This window comes from Bos indicus x Bos taurus, chromosome 11, assembly GCF_003369695.1.
Source record: "Bos indicus x Bos taurus breed Angus x Brahman F1 hybrid chromosome 11, Bos_hybrid_MaternalHap_v2.0, whole genome shotgun sequence".
Taxonomy (NCBI): domain Eukaryota; kingdom Metazoa; phylum Chordata; class Mammalia; order Artiodactyla; family Bovidae; genus Bos; species Bos indicus x Bos taurus.
This window is the reverse complement of record NC_040086.1, coordinates 77,345,473-77,364,817: the sequence shown is the minus strand read 5'-3', so window position 1 is coordinate 77,364,817 and position 19,345 is coordinate 77,345,473. Positions and strand designations below refer to the sequence as shown.

At 40.4% G+C, this 19,345-nt stretch overlaps 1 protein-coding gene across 5 annotated transcripts in view; it reads right to left on the bottom strand.

The window, feature by feature from the left end:
- Positions 1-12,647, bottom strand: part of LDAH (lipid droplet associated hydrolase) — an 88,604-nt gene extending 75,957 nt beyond the window's left edge. For 3 of the 5 annotated variants that reach the window (XR_003513460.1, XM_027555981.1, XM_027555984.1), the window contains exons 1-2: positions 12,558-12,647; positions 7,978-8,133 (exon numbers count right to left, since the gene is read on the bottom strand). Coding sequence is in view for 4 of the 5 variants with exons in the window: in XM_027555981.1 (XP_027411782.1) it covers positions 7,978-8,131 (154 nt within the window). In the remaining variant the exon portion in view is untranslated. The other 2 variants (XM_027555982.1, XM_027555983.1) reach the window with 2 other exon arrangements.
- Positions 12,648-19,345: the final 6,698 nt, after the last annotated feature.

Sequence of the window (19,345 nt, the reverse complement as noted above, 5' to 3'; positions counted from 1 at the left end):
CAGAAATAGTATTGTAACAAATTCAATAAACACTTTGAAAATGGTCCACATCAAAAAAGTCTTAAAAAAACAAACAAAGCAAAGCTTTATAGGTTTCTTCACAGGGCAAGACAATAATAATAATCAACATTTTAAAGTGCTATAACTATTTACATGGCAGGCAGTATTTAAGCGTTTTACATACATAACTCATTTACTACTATTATTATCTCAAGGTTATGGGATGTAGGCAACTGAAGTCGAGAGGTTAAATAGCTTGCCCAAGGTGTTACTGGTGCTATCACACAGATGATAAATGCTCAGATAAATAAATATCTGAAAATTGAAAGAACTTACAGAAGAAAATAATACTGATATTTAAAAAGAACATAAAATTACCTAGTCTAGGACCTTCTGCATACCTTGTTTTAGTTAATCTCACAACAGCTCTATAAAGCAGCTGACATTATCATTAAGGGTAATGAATGGACAGTCATTATTATTTTTATTACTACTACTATTATCACTACAATTATTATTACTTTTTAAATTTTCTGAGAATGTTAAACAGGTTTAACTTTAAGGAAAATCCAAAAATACAACGACATGATTTAGACACAATAGTCGCAATGACGGGATAGATAATACCAGAATGAATAAGTACTAATAACTGAACTACTAGAAAACAATTTTTTCTCCCTATCTCCAGGTTTAAGTCTGAGTTCTTTCCTTTAATGACTGTAAGATCTTAAGCAAATCCCCTTAATCTTTCTAATTTACTATTTTATCTCCAGCAAGTAAGTGATAATGCCAACCACTCCATGTCTATTCATTCTATTCAGTACATAGCTTCTTTTTTATATATTCTTTTATAGTTATTTTTTGTAATTTATATTCTAGTAGGCAAATATATTCATATAACTAAACAGGAAAATAGCTCGAGTATGATAACTTCTATGAGGGAATAAATAGGATCATATGACAGAGGAGATTAGGATGGCCTGAGAAAAATGTCTGAGGAGGTGGCATTTAGCTAAAACTCAAAACATGAGAAGAAATTCACCATGTAAAGATTTGATGAAAAGAATACTAGAATGTAGGAATAGGTGCAAAGGCCCTCAAGCAATAAAGAACTTGGCTCCTAAAGAGTACACAATGGCCAGTAACAAAGATCCAACTTAGAGATGGAGGTAGAAAATATAATGCAAAATGTTTAAATGTCATTGCATACTTCACCACTTAAATGTTATGGCTTATGTTACACTTTATGAACCATGAACTAAACTTCCTGGTTAGGAAACCACAGAGAAAATTAAAAGGGTCTTGTTTATACAACTAAAATCAGATGTGTGTGTGTGTGTATCCATCTCCAGGTGTAAGAATGCTCAAAAACATTCCAATACAGAAATGAAAGTCATAAATTTTATCAAAGGATATCAAAATGTGTTATAAACACCGGCTTGAACATACACAGTGAAATGCCTGAGCAACGTATAAGAGAGGCTGTGGTGATTATCTCTAGACTCCAATTGCCAAAAAACCCTTAGCACTGCAGTTGTAGACTTACGCCTTCTATTAATAGTTAACCTTGTAGGGGACAAAAACCACCATATATCAAGTTAATGTGGTATAGCATCTAGAGAACGTTGTCATGTGGACAGAACTTTGGGCTTTGAGTTTTCCATAAAGTCTTGTCTTCTCCAACTCCAGTCTGTGTACTCACAACACAGAACATGCCACACGATTCCACTATCCCCATATGACCACTTGAGAACTATAATGATTCAATATATTCTATGTGAACACCCACACTGTCTCCTTTTGCTTATTTCACTACTTAAAGTCCAAGTATGTTAGTAGCAGAAATTCTACAACAAAAGTTCATTGGAAAAGATGAAACTAAATTAAAAGCTCCTCAGTCTGTGGATTCCAATAAAAAATTCCTCATTATCATCATTACTAACTTAAAAGTCATGGACAAATTTTGCTATGTGTGTAAGCAAAGTGATTTAAAATAAAAGGTTTATGTTAGTCTATCTGAGATGGACTAAACATGAGGTCTATAGAGGCTTAATAATCTTTGAAAAACTGTCATCCTAATTCTCCCCACAGTACAAATAGACAGCCCCCAGATAAAAGACAATTCTGAACTCCACAAATTAAAGAGCAGCACCAGTCTACAGCCTGCACAAAGCCAAGGAAAAGGGCCAAGGGTGGCAAGGAGAATAGAAGGGTAAATATAAAAGAACACCAGGAAATGAAACGATATGAAAATGATCAAAGACTAGAAAATGGTGAGACAATTAAGAAACAAATGTTTTAAGCTTCCCTTTTTCCAGTGTCTTCAATGAATGCTCCTTCTATCTTTTCACCATATCTTAAACCTGGCTCTCTCTAAACGGCCTCTCTTCCGAAATTTCAGTCTGACTCTTTGCAACCCCCACAGACTGCAGCATGCCAGGCCTCTCTGTCCATCACCAACTCTCGGAGTTTACTCAAACCCATGTCCATTGAGTCAGTGATGCCATCCAAACCATCTCATCTTCTGTTGTACCCTTCTCCTCCTGCCCTCAATCTTTCCCAGCATCAGGGTCTTTTCCTTTTTTTTTTTTTGGGGGGGGTCTTTTCCAATGAGTCAGTTCTTTGCATCAGGTGGCCAAAGTATTGGAGTTTCAGCTTCAGCATCAGTTCTTACAATGAATATTCAGGACTGATTTCATTTAAGATGGACTGCTTGGATCTCCTTGCAGTCCAAGGGACTCTCAAGAGTCTTCTCCAACACCACAGTTCAAAGGCATCAATTCTTTAGTGCTCAGCTTTCTTTATACTCTAACTCTCACATCCGTACATGACCACTGGAAAAACCATAGCCTTGACTAGATGGACCTTTGTTGGCAATGTCTCTGCTTTTTAATATGCTGTCTAGGTTGGTCATAACTTTTCTTCCAAGGAATAAGTGTCTTCTACTTTCATGGCTGCAATCACCATCTGCAGTGATTTTGGAGCCCAGAAAAATAAAGTCTGTCACTGTTTCCACTGTTTCCGCATCTATTTCCCATGAAGTGATGGGACCAGATGCCATGATCTTCGTTTTCTGAATGTTGAGCTTAAGCCAACTTTTTCACTCTCCTCTTTCACTTTCATCAAGAGGCTCTTTAGTTCTTCACTTTCTGCCATAAGGGTGGTATTATCTGCCTATCTGAAGTTGTTGATATTTCTCCCAGCAATCTTGATTTCAGCTTGTGCTTCCTCCAGCCCAGCATTTATCATGATGTACTCTGCATAGAAGTTAAATAAGCAGGGTGACAATATACAGCCTTGACATACCCCTTTCCCTATTTGGAACCAGTCTCTTCTTGCATGTCCAGTTCTAACTGTTGCTTCCTGACCTGAATATAGGTTTCTCAAGAGGCAGGTCAGGTGGTCTGGTATGCCCATCTCTTTCAGAATTTTCCACAGTTTGTTGCTATCCACACAGTCAAAGGCTTTGGCATAGTCAATAAAGCAGAAAGAGATGTTTTTCTGGAACTCTCTTGCTTTTTTGATGATCCGGCGGATGTTGGCAATTTGATCTGTGGTTCCTCTGCCTTTTCTAAAACCAGCTTGAACATCTGAAAGTTCACGGTTCATGTACTGTTGAAGACTAGCTTGGAGAATTTTGAGCATTACTTTATTAGCATGTGAAATGAGTGTAATTGTGTGGTAGTTTGAACATTCTTTAGCATTGCCTTTGAGATTGGAATAAAAAAAAAAAACAAAAACTGACCTTTTCCAGTCCTGTGGCCACTGCTGAGTTTTCCAAATTTGCTGGCATGTTGAGTGCAGCACCTTCACAGCATCATCTTTTAGGATTTGAAATAGCTCAACTGGAATTCCATCACCTCCACTAGCTTTGTTTGTAGTGATGCCTCCTAAGGTCCACTTGACTTCTCATTCCAGTATGTCTGGCTCTAGGTGAGTGATCACACCATTGTGGTTATCTGGGTCATGAAGATCTTTTTTGTATAGTTCTTCTGTGTATTCTTGCCATCTCTTCTTAATATCTTCTGCTTCTGTTAAGTCCATACCATTTCTGTCCTTTACTGTGCCCATCTTTGCATGAAATGTTCCCTCGGTATCTCTAATTTTCTTGAGGAGATCTCTAGTCTTTCCCATTCTATTGTTTTCCTCTATTTCTTTGCACTGATCACTGAAGAAGACTTTCTTATCTTCCTTGCTAGTCTTTGGAACTCTGCATTCAGATGGGTATATCTTTCCTTTTCTCCTTTGCCTTTAGCTTCTCTTCTTATCTCAGTTATTCGTAAGGTCTCCTCAGACAACCATTTTGCCTTTTTGCATTTCTTTTTTCTTGGGGATGGTCTTGATCCCTGCCTCCTGTACAATGTCATGAACTTCTGTCCATAGTTTTTCAGGCATTCTGTCTATTGGATTTAATCCCTTGAATCTATTTGTCACTTCCACTGTATAATTGTAAGGGATTTGATTTAGGTCATACCTGAATGGTCTAATGGTTTTCCCTACTTTCTTCAATTTAAGTCTGAATCTAGCAATAAGGAATTCATGATCTGAGCCATAGTCACCTCCTGGTCTTGTTTTTGCTGACTGTATAGAGCTTCTCCATCTCTGGCTGCAAAGAATATAAGCAATCTGATTTCGGTACTGACCATCTGGTGATGTCCATGTGTAGTAGAGACCTCACTATTCTCTAACACTTCCTACACCTCAATAACAGCAAAGGCTTTTGCAACACAGTATTCCTGACACCTCATACCAGTGAGTGAGTGAATGAACATCTCTGAGTGGTTAAGTATAGAGTAAGCTGTTTCTCCATTACTAGTTTATGCTACTGGAACAACCTCTCTTCCTCTAAGGTTGAAGCCATCTACTTCCATCCATCAACTTTTTAGTCACTCTAACACATTCCTTGAAAACCCTGACCCTTAAAAGAGATGTCAGTTTCACTTGTCATTCCAAAGACTTAAGTGATTTCAAAATCTGGGTGGACTAACTGAGCCAACACCTTTGTCCCATAATTCATTATCTTGATCATATTCAAAGAACTTCACCTATATCCGACGTAAGCAACCAATTCAAGTAGCCTCAGCCTAGACCGGTGGTGTGCATAAACTAAAAGTTGATGCTCTGTGACAACTAGAGAGGTGGAGTGGGGAGGGAGGTCAGAGGGAGGTTTAAGAGGGAGAAGACATATGTATACCTATGGCTGATTCACGCTGATATATGACAGAAACCATTGCAATATTGAAAGCAATTATCCTCCAACTAAAAATTAAATTTAAAAAATCCACTAGAGGACTTCTTAAGAATTGTACCACTCCCAGAGTTTCTGGTTCATTAGGTTTAGGACAGGGCCCCCAAATTTGCATTTGTAACAAGTTATTAGATGATACTGTTGGTTCTGACAACTTTAAAAATCACAGGTTTGTGTCTCTTCATTACCCAGAAATGGTTTACATTCAAAGCATCCCAACTCTGATAGCCATTTTCCAGGTTGACCTTCGGCCCTTTTAGACTTCACTCCCAATATACCTGTATTTGATCACAGCCCTACTCAAAATCTACCTACTTGCTTTTGGTCAATAATTCCTTTCATCCCGCATATTTGTGTCAGTCCAGCATATTTGCTATTTTTAATGCTGACCAATTTCCTCAAGGCCACAATCACCCTCTGCCATCCTTACTCCCCACAGATCACCTCAACTCTTAACAGAGAAAACAGAGGTCAAAAGGCAGGAACTACTTCATTTCCTCTGAACACACCTTCACACTTCTTCATTTCAGTAACCAACTTCACCTCCTTCATTCTAGCCTCAGAAAGATATCCCTTCTAAAGTCCAAGACAATATTTTTGATTATTTTTTCAATCCTACACTCTACCATGGTCTCAAATCTCTGCTTCATCAAAAGAACACTTCTTATGCCTATAATTTCAAACTCTCCCTCACTACAGGCCGAGTAAATGTATTTTTAATTTTAATAGAAAGCTGACATACTGCTTTTCAAAAATACTGTTACATTGTAGCAGAACACTGGAAGTTTATTTTCAGAAAAGGTTAAACCAAAGAGAGGTTCTGGATCAGAAATCATAGCCCAGCTGAGAACAAAAGCACTATACTGAGAAGAAACACTGAAATTCCAACCTCTTTTCCCTTGTTCAGCTCTAACACCAGCAGCCAGGCATCCATGCCTCAAATGGGATGCTAGGAAGAGTCCTTCCTGGGAAAAGTGAACAATTCAAAAAACAGGTACAGATACTGAAAGCTAGAAATCCTCCAGTGAATGCTAGGTCCCTATCAAATTACCTTAAGGTGAGGACAACGTAGGGTGACCAACCATTCTATTTTGCCCATCCTGTTGTCATGGTTTTAGTACTGAAAGTTGTGTGTCCTAGAAAACCCTTCAGACTAGGATGGTTGGCCATCTGTGGACAAGCTCCACCTCTGCATACAAACTTCCAATCAACTGCTTATGTCTTCCTCTTAAAAATGAAAGGGTAGTCAAGGATTATCAAACATTTGAGAAAAAACAAACACTAGTGGAAACAGAAAACAGAACGCAGCAACAACTAATAATGCAAGAAGCCAAAAAAAAAGGTTATGCACTGACAAAACATGAAACAGAAGAGTATGAAAAAAAGAAAGAACACAGAGCTTTGAGAATTGAAGTACAATTCCTGGTTTAAAAAATTTGGATTTCGGTCCACCAAAATCCAAATACAATGCATGGAAAACACCCACAGCTTGGGGCTTGGTTATAAAATTTCAGAATCTTAGAACAAAGAAAAGATCTAAAGTATTTTTTCCCAGCAGAGGGGGAGAACTTCACACATAAAAGATAAAAAAAATCAGAAAAATACCAAGACTTCTTAAAAACAGTTAAAACCATGGAAGACACTGAAAATTTACTCCAAGTTCTAAGGAAACTACCATCTCTAACCTAGAACTCTAAGACATTTTCTGACAGGCTAGACCATCTTTTCCATGCTACATGGGAAGATGAATACATGTAGCATGGGAAAGATGAATTCCCATGTACCTCTTCTCAGGAAGTTCCTAGCAGGTGTGGTCCACCGAAAACAGGGAAATAAACCAAGAAAAATATGGGATTGGGAAACAAGGAATCCAACCCAAGAGAAAAGTGAAAGGAGTCCTCAGGATGGCCTGTGTAGGAGGCCCAGAGAGCAACCAGTCTAGACTGGAGTGGAAGAACATAGAATTCTGGTCACAGTGCCAAAAAATGAACTAAAACAAAACAGAAAACTGATTACTCTGAATATGAGAAGATTTTTTCACTTCTAGAGAATAATTTTTGGATAAATTACTGATTGAAACACAGACAACTAAGCAAATAAAAGAGACAATTATTAACATAGGGAAAACAAACAAAAATGTACAAGAAAAAAAATGTAACAATACTCCATAGGCCTAGCTGTGTACATGATATGTTGTGCTATAAAATGATACATATTTACAGTTTCATTTTTAATCTTTGAGCCTGATATATATATATATATATATTTTTAAGCTCATAACTTTAAGAAGTGCAATAAAGTATCTTTCCCTATCATTCTATTGACACTGATTCAGCAAAGATCACATATCACCCATTTGACAAATCCCAGAATAAATGTTCTACCATAAACTTATAATCATCTTGAAATGAGACAGTAAAAATTATTTAGAAATACTTGATAAAGTTCTAATTATTCTAAGTATTGCTAAAGAAATTTTAAAGCAGGTTATAAAATGATATGTATGGTATACATCATGATTTTTAAAATGTGTATATTATATATATTATTAATGCACAGAAGATAAACAAAAAGTCAAGCCACTAAAGTATTAAGGGTGGTTATTATCAATGGTTTGAGTGATTCTATTTCCTTCCTCAAGGATTTTTATGTTTATCAAATTCTCTTTAAAATCAGAAATAGTCACATGTATCTGTATACATTCATCTTATCCAACTTTTTAAACTTACCAGGAATAATGAAAATAAGCAGCTTAGGCCTTGTGCTACTATGATTATTAATGAGGTCAGTCCAGGGCCCACACTTTAGAACCTGGGTTTCAACTCCACAACATAAAATGAATTCCTCATGCACAGGAATTTCTTCCTTGATTTCTGAGTCCATTTCTAAATAAGGGGAGAAGAACAATATGAAGAGTCACTAAAATATAAAACTTTGAGCCGAAGGCAATATTCGAGAATAAAGAAGACAAAATTCAATATACCTAGAAGGAAATGTCACAAAGAGTTATGGGAAATATATGACTATTTAGCTACCCTAGATTTTTGGATTAAAAAAAAATTAAACCACAAGAGTACAGAGATAGAGGGACACGTCTGGTGAAATTAAAGACAATAGAGGAGTGTGAATCAAAACAAAAACCCCGCCACTCTCCTCTCCAGTCTAAACTGACAATATCCACGGCTAACTTTTATTTTCCCTCTGCTGGAATTCTCCTATAGCTAGATGCTCTACCAGTGAGACCTGGTGAAGTCTGATGAAGAAACAGAGGCTCTCGCTGCACTTGTACTCTCCCAGATAAGAAGGTAAAGAAGGACAGTGAACTCCTTGATGAGCTCTGAGTTATTCCTTTATTTTATATTTTTATGATATTAAAGCATTATATTATTCAATTATGAAATTGGTAGATAGAAAAAAACAGAATATCAGATAGCATCACAAACAATTTTCTGAATAACCATAAAACAATTTTCTGAATAATCAAGATACATGCAAAAATGCAGTCCCAAATTACTTCTATCAGCCCTCCAAATCTGCCTCTGCCTCTATCAATAGGACCATGTCCCAGACTTTCACTGGTCTTTCTAGCCTCCTCTTCAACTATCCTCCTTTCATTCAAAGCCCTCCAGAGTCTAGATTATAAATGCCCCTCATTTTTTCTCCTCTTACTGCTTTACCATTAACCTTGCACTCGGGTCTGTCTTGTCCCTGCAGTTCCTCAGTTGACTTCATGCTTTTCTGGTCCTAGAGCTTTGCCAATGTTTTACTCCCCGACCATTTTTCAGATGCTTTCCTCCTTGTACCAGTTATCAATGTATTGCCTCCAAATTCACTCTTCATTGCCTTCTCTGGACAAATGGATCAGAGTTTTTAAAATATTTTCCCTCTGCCAACTGACATGATGTTAACCTTGAAGAACGGGCTGGAAGAGAGACACTGCAGAAGAAGGGATTTTTTCCCCCTGGTTTCAGTATACTCTCCCAGGAGATTTCTCGAGGACTCATCCCTCCCACTTCCACGCTCAGGCTGTGAGGTCTCTCTAGAGCAGTGACTTCCAAGCGGACACAATTTTGTCCCCCAGAAGACATATGGCAAAAAATAAAAACAGTTTTTATTGTCACTTGGTATCAGGGGAGGTATTACTACCAGCATCTAGTGAGTAGAGGCCAGGGATACTGCTTAACACCCTACACCGCACATTACAGGCCCCCACAACAAAGAATCACTAGCCCAAAAGGTCAATAGTGGAAAACTGTCTGGAATGAAAATTTTTCACTTATGAAGTGGGGACTCCTTTTAAAATTATATTAAAATACGTTGACTGACTAAGTAAATAAAAGTATCATCTCACCTTTTCAATTGATTTTTGGTTCACTAATAAATGTCACTGTAGCCCAATCTCTAAAACTATCACAAAATACAATATATTTATAAAGGTCTTATGACATTTATAAAGTGTTAGAAACAATTAGATTTAACTGTTATACACAGTAAAAAATTAGAGTGCTGACAGAGAGGACACTGGCTAAATTTAAGATTTGCACCAGAAAGAGAATCCAAAGTTATTAACTATATTCAACTCATAAACACTTAATTTCAAAGTAAATGACATCGTAGGAGTTTAGCCACAGAATTAACAAGAAAGCAAGCAGTCTATGAAAATTGGAAAACAAGCAAAACACTAACAATAACTCTAAACACTTCAAGTAAAATACCACTGAGAAACCTGGAGTTAATGTACATATTGTAAAGCATCTTTTTATTTTACTTCACTCTTATGTTTCTGAATCTTACACAGCCAAATAAAAACAAAGTAAAGAAAAATTTTACTTTCTTCCTTACCTAAGAACCCAGGGTAATTCAATGCTGCAAACAATGGGCAGATTAACAGGAGACAATGTGTTCTAATATAAATTATTAAAGGTTGATGGCCTTGCCCTCAGGCATCACCTACAAGCAATTTTTAATGATCAATTTTGGCAAGCAGCAAGACTTACTCTGGATTAAAATCCAGGTACACAGTGTAGCTACAATCTGCACAATTTAGGTAAGCTTTACTCAGGTAAGCATAGGTGTTTATCTGCTTATATTAATTGGATTCTAACTTTATTTAGGTCAAAAGAAAGAAAAAGAAAACTATACACTAAGACCTCTCATATCTATACCTTAACAAAATATTAATAAATAGAATCTAGCAACACAGAAGATGAGTTATGTGGGATCTATTCCAGGTATATTTAACATTCAAAAGTCAATCAATGTAGTTTACCTATTAAGATACTAAAGAAAAAAAAAAACACATATTCACATGAGTTAACTAAATGCACATCCTGTTACCCAACAATTGTATTACTGGGTATTTGTCCAAGAGGTATAAAAACATATTCACGCAAAAACATTCAAGCAAAGATTCACAGCAGTTCTATTTGTAATAGCCTATAACTGGACACTACAAAAAAGTGAATGGCTAAACCAACTTTGGAGAAGGCAATGGCACCCCACTCCAGTACTCTTGCCTGGAAAGTACCATGGACGGAGGAGCCTGGTAGGCTGTAGTCCATGGGTTCGCTAAGAGTCGGACACAACTGAGCGACTTCCCTTTCACTTTTCACTTTCATGCATTGGAAAGGGAAATGGCAACCTACTCCAGTGTTCTTACCTGGAGAATCCCGGGCGGGGGAGCCTGGTAGGCTGCCGTCTATGAGGTCGCACAGAGTCGGACACGACTGAAGTGACTTAGCAGCAGCAGCAGCAAACCAATTATGATAAGCCATACCATAGAATACTACTCAGCAAGAAAAAGGAACAAACTATTGACTCACTCAACAGTTTGCATGGATCTCAAAGGACTCACACATCCTGTCTGGTGTGCAAAAAAAAAAAACAAACTCAAAGGTGAGAGATTACAGTAAACTTCCAGTGAAAGTGAAGTTGCTCAGTCTTGTCCGACTCTTTGTGACCCTGTGTACTGTAGCCCACCAGGCTCCTCCGTCCATGGGATTCTCCAGGCAAGAATACTGGAGTGGGTTGCCATTCCCTTCTTCAGGAGATCTTCCGACCGAGGGATCGAACCCAGGTCTCCCACGCCGCAGGCAGACACTCTACTCTCTGAGCCACCAGGGAAACCCAAAACTTCCTGCTGGCTCAAACTGTAAAGCGTCTGCCTACAATGCGGGAGACACGGGTTCAATCCCTGGGTCAGGAAGATCTCTTGGAGAAGGGAAAGGCAACCCACTCCAGTATTCTTGCCTCGTCCACCCCTCCACCCCAAAACATGGGCTCAAAGAAAACTCCCAGTACCCTGCAGCAAAGAACTTCAAGAGAGCTAGGAAATCGGTGCAGGGTGTGGACAGGTCATGCTTTAAGAGTTGACATTTACTGAGTGCTTATTACGTGCAAAGTACTGTTCCAAGTGTTACATGAAGTATCTCAGTTAAGAAAACAATCTTATCAAGTGGCTACTAATGTACCCCATTTTATACATTAGACAAAATGAGACACGGACTATTTCCGAAAAATTCCATGATGCATCACACGCGGTAGAGGCAACAAAAGTCACAACTGTTTTCCCGAAATGCTGCACTCTTTAAGTTCAAGGCAGCAAGTGCCATTCTGACCTTGGCGTCACGGAGAACTATTAGACCAACTAGAGTGAACCTCAAACAAAGGGTGGTGGCGGTTGTTCAGTCGCTAAGTCGTGTCCGACGCTGCGTCCCCATAGACTGCAGCACGCCAGGCTCAGAGGAGTGCCAAGTTCAGAGACTGGTGCAACATTCAGTTCTCAAGGATACCTGGTGTAGCAAATTTGAGAGAGGCGGCGGGAAGGCGGTTGATCCTGAGGAGAAACTTGATTCCAAACCAAAAGAGACCATCAATGGACAAGATGGGAAACTGACACCCAGGGCGACAAGACAGCTGACTCGCTCAGGGCTAGAGTCTTAAGTTGGTTCAAGAACTCAGACCTTTGGACTCCCTAGCCCAGACTTTGGCCACTTCTAGTCACTTGTTCCCAACCAGCCGCCCAAAGTCCGGGCCCCCTACTCCCCCAAAGGGGCCGCCATAAGACTCCCTACAGACAGGCTGCCCTTAGCGGTCCACACGGTACGTTCCCGCTGGGCCGGCAGCCAAAGGGGCTCCGGGCCCCCAAGCGGTCGCAGCACCATTATTCACGCTCCTACCGGCCGTCTGGCTAAGGGCGGCACAGGCTCTGCGAGAGCCATTAAGAGAAAGGGCTCTAGCTCCCGGGTGCCTGTCCCGCCGTCCTTCCTCTTACGAAGGCACCCCCAGAACGTGGGAGGAAGCTCCTCACCTGTCCACCCGGAAGGCACCACCGTCTGCCAAAACCTCAGTTAGGCGTCACAGGGTCCAGAAGTCCCGCCCCCTCCGACGTAATAGAGCCGCGCCACGCGCCGCGCTGGGGAACCGGGCCCCTCCAGGTCTCGGGGTGTGGCGAGTTTTGCAAGATGCTTGACTCTGGCTTGGACCCGGTGGCCCGGATCCAGCGAAAGCGCCGGAAAACTTTATCTGTGCTGGAACTTTCTTTCCTCCTTCATTTGAATTTCACCTGCTTTTATTTTAATCATCCTTGATATACTTAAAGCTTCCCTTTCTCCAAGTCTTCCCCGTGTTTTCCTCTGCCCGTGTTTCCTTTTCCTCCTTTACTGGTTGCATCTTTTTCTTTAGTTTGCCCACATTCACGGGAAAGTTGGGTCTCAGCTGACCTGTTTGTTAGCGTTAATATACCCAGCCTCTGCTAGTCGGCCCTGTAGCAAAATGATGAAGATCCCTATTTCAGAAATATTTTAAGCTGTGGACTGAAAAAAGGATGCACAACTTGAGAGTTGCCTGTTACGTTTATTTGGGGGCAAAATGAGGACTGCAGCTTGGGAGGCAGCGGCCTCAGATAGCTCTGAGAGACTGCTCCAAAGAGTCAGTAGTGGAAGGTCGATATATAAGATTTTGGTGAAGGGGGGAAGTTCAATACAATTAGGCACTCCTTTTTACAAGAGGTTTTCTGCTTGTCACGAGCCTCTTACTTCACCATGAAGGGATTTAGTGCTTTTTTAAGGGCTTGCCTGATAGCTCAGTTAAAGAATCCACCTACAATGCAGGAAGGAGATTCTGGTTTGATTCCTGGGTCAGGAAGATCTGCTGGAGAAGGGATAGGCTGCCCACTCCAGTATTCTTGGGCTTCTCTTGTGGCTCAGGTGGTAAATAGGCTACCTGCAATGTGGGAGACCTGGGTTCGATCCCTGGGTTGGGAAGATCCCGTGGAGAAGGGAAAGGCTACCCACTCCAGTATTCTGGCCTGGAGAATTCCATGAACTGCATAGTTCATGGGTTCGAAAAGAGTCAGACAAAACTGAGCTACTTTCACTTTCACTTCTGTTGTCACAAGGCTCCAATGTCACCATGAAGGGATTTAGTGCTTTTCTAGATATGAGGAGATGCAAGGATTGAGGTCATAAAATCCGTTCCTAAAAACATCCAACCATCTAAAGACCTGTCCCACCAGATTTCCTGGAGCCAGAGTGCCTCACTCCACGCTGAACTCCCTTGTGCTGTTTCAACAGCACAGGGTTCAATCTCCACAGAGGCAGATGGGCAGTTCCCTTATTGATGTTCAGTTGTTGGCAAATGCTCCTGGCAAGTGTCAATTTGTAGTTGACAGAGCTTACATAACTAAACTCCATGAAGACAAAAGCCATATTCATTCTGTGAACTGTTGATATCCTCAGCACCTGGCACATAGGTGAGTGGCATATGTCTGTCCAAAAATGCAGTAGAGAAAACGAAATAGTTTTCTAGCACCAGGGAGAAGCAGACAAGTAGACTGGTGAATCAGTAATCTCCCCCATACATAGAAAAGAAGACTTGATCCTTTTGTATTTAATATCTCAGTGGAGGCACCATCTTCAAGCTGCTAGTTGGAAGTTGATTGGTACCTCTTCATTACCTTCTCTGCTTTTGGTTTACTTCTAAACATAATAGTTAACCCAAAGAGTTTAGAAAAGGTCACTGCTTGTGCTTAGAGCTTCTCATGGATCAACATTTTGAATCCTCACACAACCCCAATGAGGTCAATATTAATACATGACTGTAGAGTCTGGAAATCGACAAATGCACAAAATAAGTGAATAATGGCAATGCAATCACGCTACATGGGGGCTTCCCAGGTGGCACTGGTATTAAGAACCTGTCTGCCAGTGTAGGAGATTTAAGAGATGTGGGTTCAATCCCTGGGTCCGAAGATCCCCTGGATGAGGGCACGGCAACCTACAACAGTATTCTTGCCTGAAGAATCCCATGGACAGAGGACCCTGGAGGACCACAGTCCATAGGGTTGCACACAGACACCACTGTAGCAATTTAGCACACATGCATGGCACTAACATGACTTGTTCAAGGTGTTGTTGTCCCTCATTACTAATGCACAGCTCTATGTGTGCAAAATTCCAGTGAGTGTGGTTAAAGTGCAGCAGTTTTTTCAATTCTTGCATATGCATTTGTGGTGCATTGCTAAAGTGATTTTTGTCTCCAATTTCATTAAATAAGTCTGTGCCAGAAAAAGTAACCACAGGGGTTCCATCTTTTTTTTTTCTTTTTTTTAGTCTATCTTTCCAAATCTTTGGCCAGTCTATATTCAATTCAGTTCAGTTCAGTCGCTCAGTCGTGTCTGACTCTTTTCGACCCCATGAATCACAGCACACCAGGCCTCCCTGTCCATCACCAATATCCCCATATTATTTGCTGTTCAAATAGTTTCTACTTTTGACCTTGAAGGCATTTGTTAGGATTGCACTTCTCTTACAGGCTAGGGGTGGGGGACTTGTAGGAAGGGAGCGGCCAAGGGGATGTGAATATTTTTGGCCAATGAATTGTGAGGAGAAATACTATGTCACTTGCAGGCTGAGCAGTTGATATTTCTTGTGTGAAATCCTCCAAAATGTCACTGTATCCTTTGTCGAGATGATGGCAACATTTGAATGATGTCTGTCCCAACAGCCTGTGTCCTTGAGTAGCTGCTGCTACATAAAACCTATTGACCATCCTGTGATGACTATTGGAAAAAGAAACCTCTGTTGCTATTTTTGGTTCTGTTACAATGTAGCCTGTCTGCGTAGATACAGAGGGACAGCCTGCAGCAGAGAGGCTCTCTTTCCTCACTCTCTTGATTTAAATTCCAAATACTCAGGAGAGACTTTCTGATTGGCTGGGCTTGGGTCTGGTTGTCAGTAGTTGTCTCATCATCAGTGACAAGCATTAGGGGTCATACTGTACCTTGTAGACAAAGATCCTCTGCTACAGTTAAGGGATTTAGTGATCAGGCAAACGTTCCACAAAGGTGTCCGCTACAAGCACACTTGGCTATAAAATTAGACCATTGTATACTGATTTAAAAAACAATAAATGGAATTGAAACACTTTCACATTTTACATAAAAAATTTAGACTGCTATTACTCATTCAATGTTTGCTGCTGCTGCTGCTGGTGCTGTGTCGCTTCAGTCGTGTCCGACTCTGTGCGACCCCATAGACAGCAGCCCACCAGGCTCCCCTGTCCCTGGGATTCTCCAGGCAAGAACACTGGAGTGGGTTGCCATTTCCTTCTCCAATGCGTGAAAGTGAAGTCGCTCAGTCGTGTCCAACTCTTTGCGACCCCATGGACTGCAGCCTACCAGGTTCCTCCATCTACGGGATTTTCTAGGCAAAAGTACTGGAGTGGGGTGCCATTGCCTTCTCCGCATTCAGTGTTTACTGAGTACCTGTTACGTTCCAAACATTCTTCCAGGCACTGAGGACACAAGGCAGCCTAGAGAGAAAAACACTTGCTCCCACTGCATGGAAAATAAACAAATTTAAATATATTAATATAATAAGGACAGTGGAAGGGGAACTAAAAGGTGGGGTAACAGAGAGTGAGGAGTGCATTTATTACCTACTGCTGCTTAACAAATTACTCCAAAACATAGCAGCCTAAAGCAAACATTTATTATATTGCACAGTTTCTGAGGGTCAGGAAAGCCAGAGAGCCTACCTGGAGCTCCAAGTCTTTTATAAGATTTCAGCCAAGCTGGCTGGTCAGGGCTAAAGACATCTCAAGCTCCACCGAGGCTGGGAAATCCACCTCTAAGCTCAGCCATGTGATTGTTGGCCAGCCATTGTTCCTCACTGGCTGTTGGCCAGAAGCTGATCTCCTGCAGTGGCACCTGGGGACTCATAAAAGCATTCAGGGCTGACTCCACATTTCATTAATCCAGCAGCGTCCACAAAAAAGATGCAATTCAGGGTCTTCTGATTGACTTCATGACTATTCATCGATATTATGGGTCCTCCATTCCTTCTGCAAAGTGTCCCCAACAACTGTTGCCATTTCTAAGTGTTGCTTTTAAAAATCTCTGCATACCTAATTTGGACAATATCAGAAATGCAAGCTTTTTTTTTTTCTCTTTAATGATACTGCCCATGAAATGGCAGGAAGCTGAGATACTATCTCCGCTGCAACTTCCTCCCTGTCAGTTCTGTATATGGTTGACAGTCTCCTTAAATCATTCTGTGTCCATGGGACACTGCACAGACTTCTCTGCTCAATAGGTACTCTGTTATAGTGGTTCCTGAGAGTGAGACAGAGAAGTGAGTAACACTTAGATATTTATGATAGTAAAGAATATTTCTGGTGGATGTTGTGAGATTGTTAGAAGGACCTTCATTTATTAATAAAATATGTTCCCATCTTTCTGATTATTCCACTACACAGAAAGTTGAAACTCTTTATTTAGACTTTGAGTTGAGATATGTACATTAAATATTATATAAAAAGGAACAAGATAAAGAGAAAAAAGAACAAGGAAATAGGAAAAATAAAGATTTATTTCTAAGTGTTGGAGACAACTAAGATTTGTCTTCAGTATATATTCTGGAGATAGAACTACTAGTCAAAAACATCAATGAATTTTGAATTGTGTTTTTTCACAAATTCTAATAGTGAATTTTCTCATTTGTAAACCTTTAAGTGTAAGTAATTCTAAATGCATGTAAACATACCATCGCTTCATGCAGCTTCCTTAAGATGGCTCTGGTGTATCCAGAAATCCATGTAAATATCTTTTCTCAAACATTATAGGTCAAGAAAATAGATCCACATAATGATTCATCTTAATCATAAATTAGAAACCAGTAGCTAAAAGTTGACAAAGTCACATTTAACTCCCATATTACAGTTATACTGTTCCTCTTGGCATTTAATTACACAGAAACCCAAAGAGATGGATGGTCCTAAAAGCTAGCACACTTAAACTTTGAGACTTGGAGTGTCTCACTATGGGACTGTTCACTGATAGCATTGCCTTCATGGAGGCACTTGGCTTGTAAAAGAAATGAACTAAAAAATATCTGACAAACATCAACATTTAGATGTTCAGGTTATCAAAAAATACATACACATACTCACACACATATATAAATATATATATATATGAGAGACTAGAATAGTATTTTTGTTTTAGGACTCTCAAGGTCATTCACCATATGCTCTGAACTGCAACTCCAAATGTTTTGTTGTAATCCTCTGATGTGATTCATTAGTCCCCTTCAATGAAGCTATACCATAAAGATGCTTTTAATAGTAGAGCAGGATATCTTAAGGATAAGAAAAATATGGGAAATGTAGTTCAACTACCTCTCTAAATTAAGAAATAAGTAGAGATTGGAACTAGCTTCAAGGAGATCAAACCTGTCAATCCTAAAGGAAACTAGTCTTGTATAGTCATTGGAAGGACTGATGCTGAAGCTGAAGCTCCAATACTTCAGCCACCTGATGAGCAGAACTGACTCATTGGGAAAGACCCTGATGCTGGGAGAGATTGAGGGCGGGAGGAGAAGGAGATGACAGAGGATGAGATGGTTGGATGGCATCACTGACTTGATGGACATGAGTTTGAGCACGCTCTGCGAGTTGGTGCTGGACAGGGAGGCCTGGAGTGCTGCAGTCCATGGGATCCCAAAGAGTTGGACAGGACTGAGTGACTGAACTGAACTGAACTGAAAATAAGAATGGAATTTGTCATAAACCAAAATGTCTACCTGTATTGTCCAACTGTTCAACTGTCATAGACTGAGTAATGGCTCTCTGAAGATGTCCTTGTCTTAATCCCTTAAGCCTGTGAGTATTCTCCATTATGTGACAAGAAGGGTTTTGCAGATGTGATTGAAATGTGTTATGGATCTTGAAATGGGGAGAGTAGCCTGGTTTGTGCAGGTGGACCCAATGTAATCACAAGGGGTCATAGAAGAGGGAAATAGGTAATTTCAGAGTCAGAGAAGATATGTGATGATGGAAGCTGAAAGAGGGAAGAAAATGTGATGGTGGAAGAAATAGTCATAGTCAGAGAGACAGAGATTGAAAGATGCTATAATGGCACCCCACTCCAGTACTTTTGCCTGGAAAATCCCATGGACAGAGAAGCCTGGTATGCTGCAGTCCATGGGGTCGCTAGAGTCAGACATGACTCAGCGTTTTCACTTTCACTTTTCACTTTCATGCATTGGAGAAGGAAATGGCAACCCACTCCAGTGTTCTTGTCTGGAGAATCCCAGGGATGGGGAAGCTGGTGGGCTGCCATCTATGGGGTCGCACAGAGTCGGACACGACTGAAGCAACTTAGCAGCAGTAGCAGCAGCATACTGCTGTCTTAAGAATAGTGGAAGGGGCCACAACCAATATACAGGTAGCCAATAGCTGGAAATGGCAACCCACTCCAATACTCTTGCCTGGAGAATCCCAGGGACGGGGGAGCCTGGTGGGCTGCCATCTATGGGGTTACACAGAGTTGGACACGACTGAAGGGACTTAGCAGCAGCAGCAATAGCTGGAAAAATCAAGGAAATGGATTCCCCCAGGCCTCCAGCAGGAATGCAGACCTGCCATCACCTTGATTTTAGCCCAATGAAGTTGATTTTCAAGTTCTTCCCTCCAGAACTGTAAGATAGTATATTTGTGTTGTTTTAAGCCAATATATATAAGAAATATATATAAGAAAAGCAAAGGAGAGAAGGAAAGATATAAGCATCTGAATGCAGAGTTCCAAAGAATAGCAAG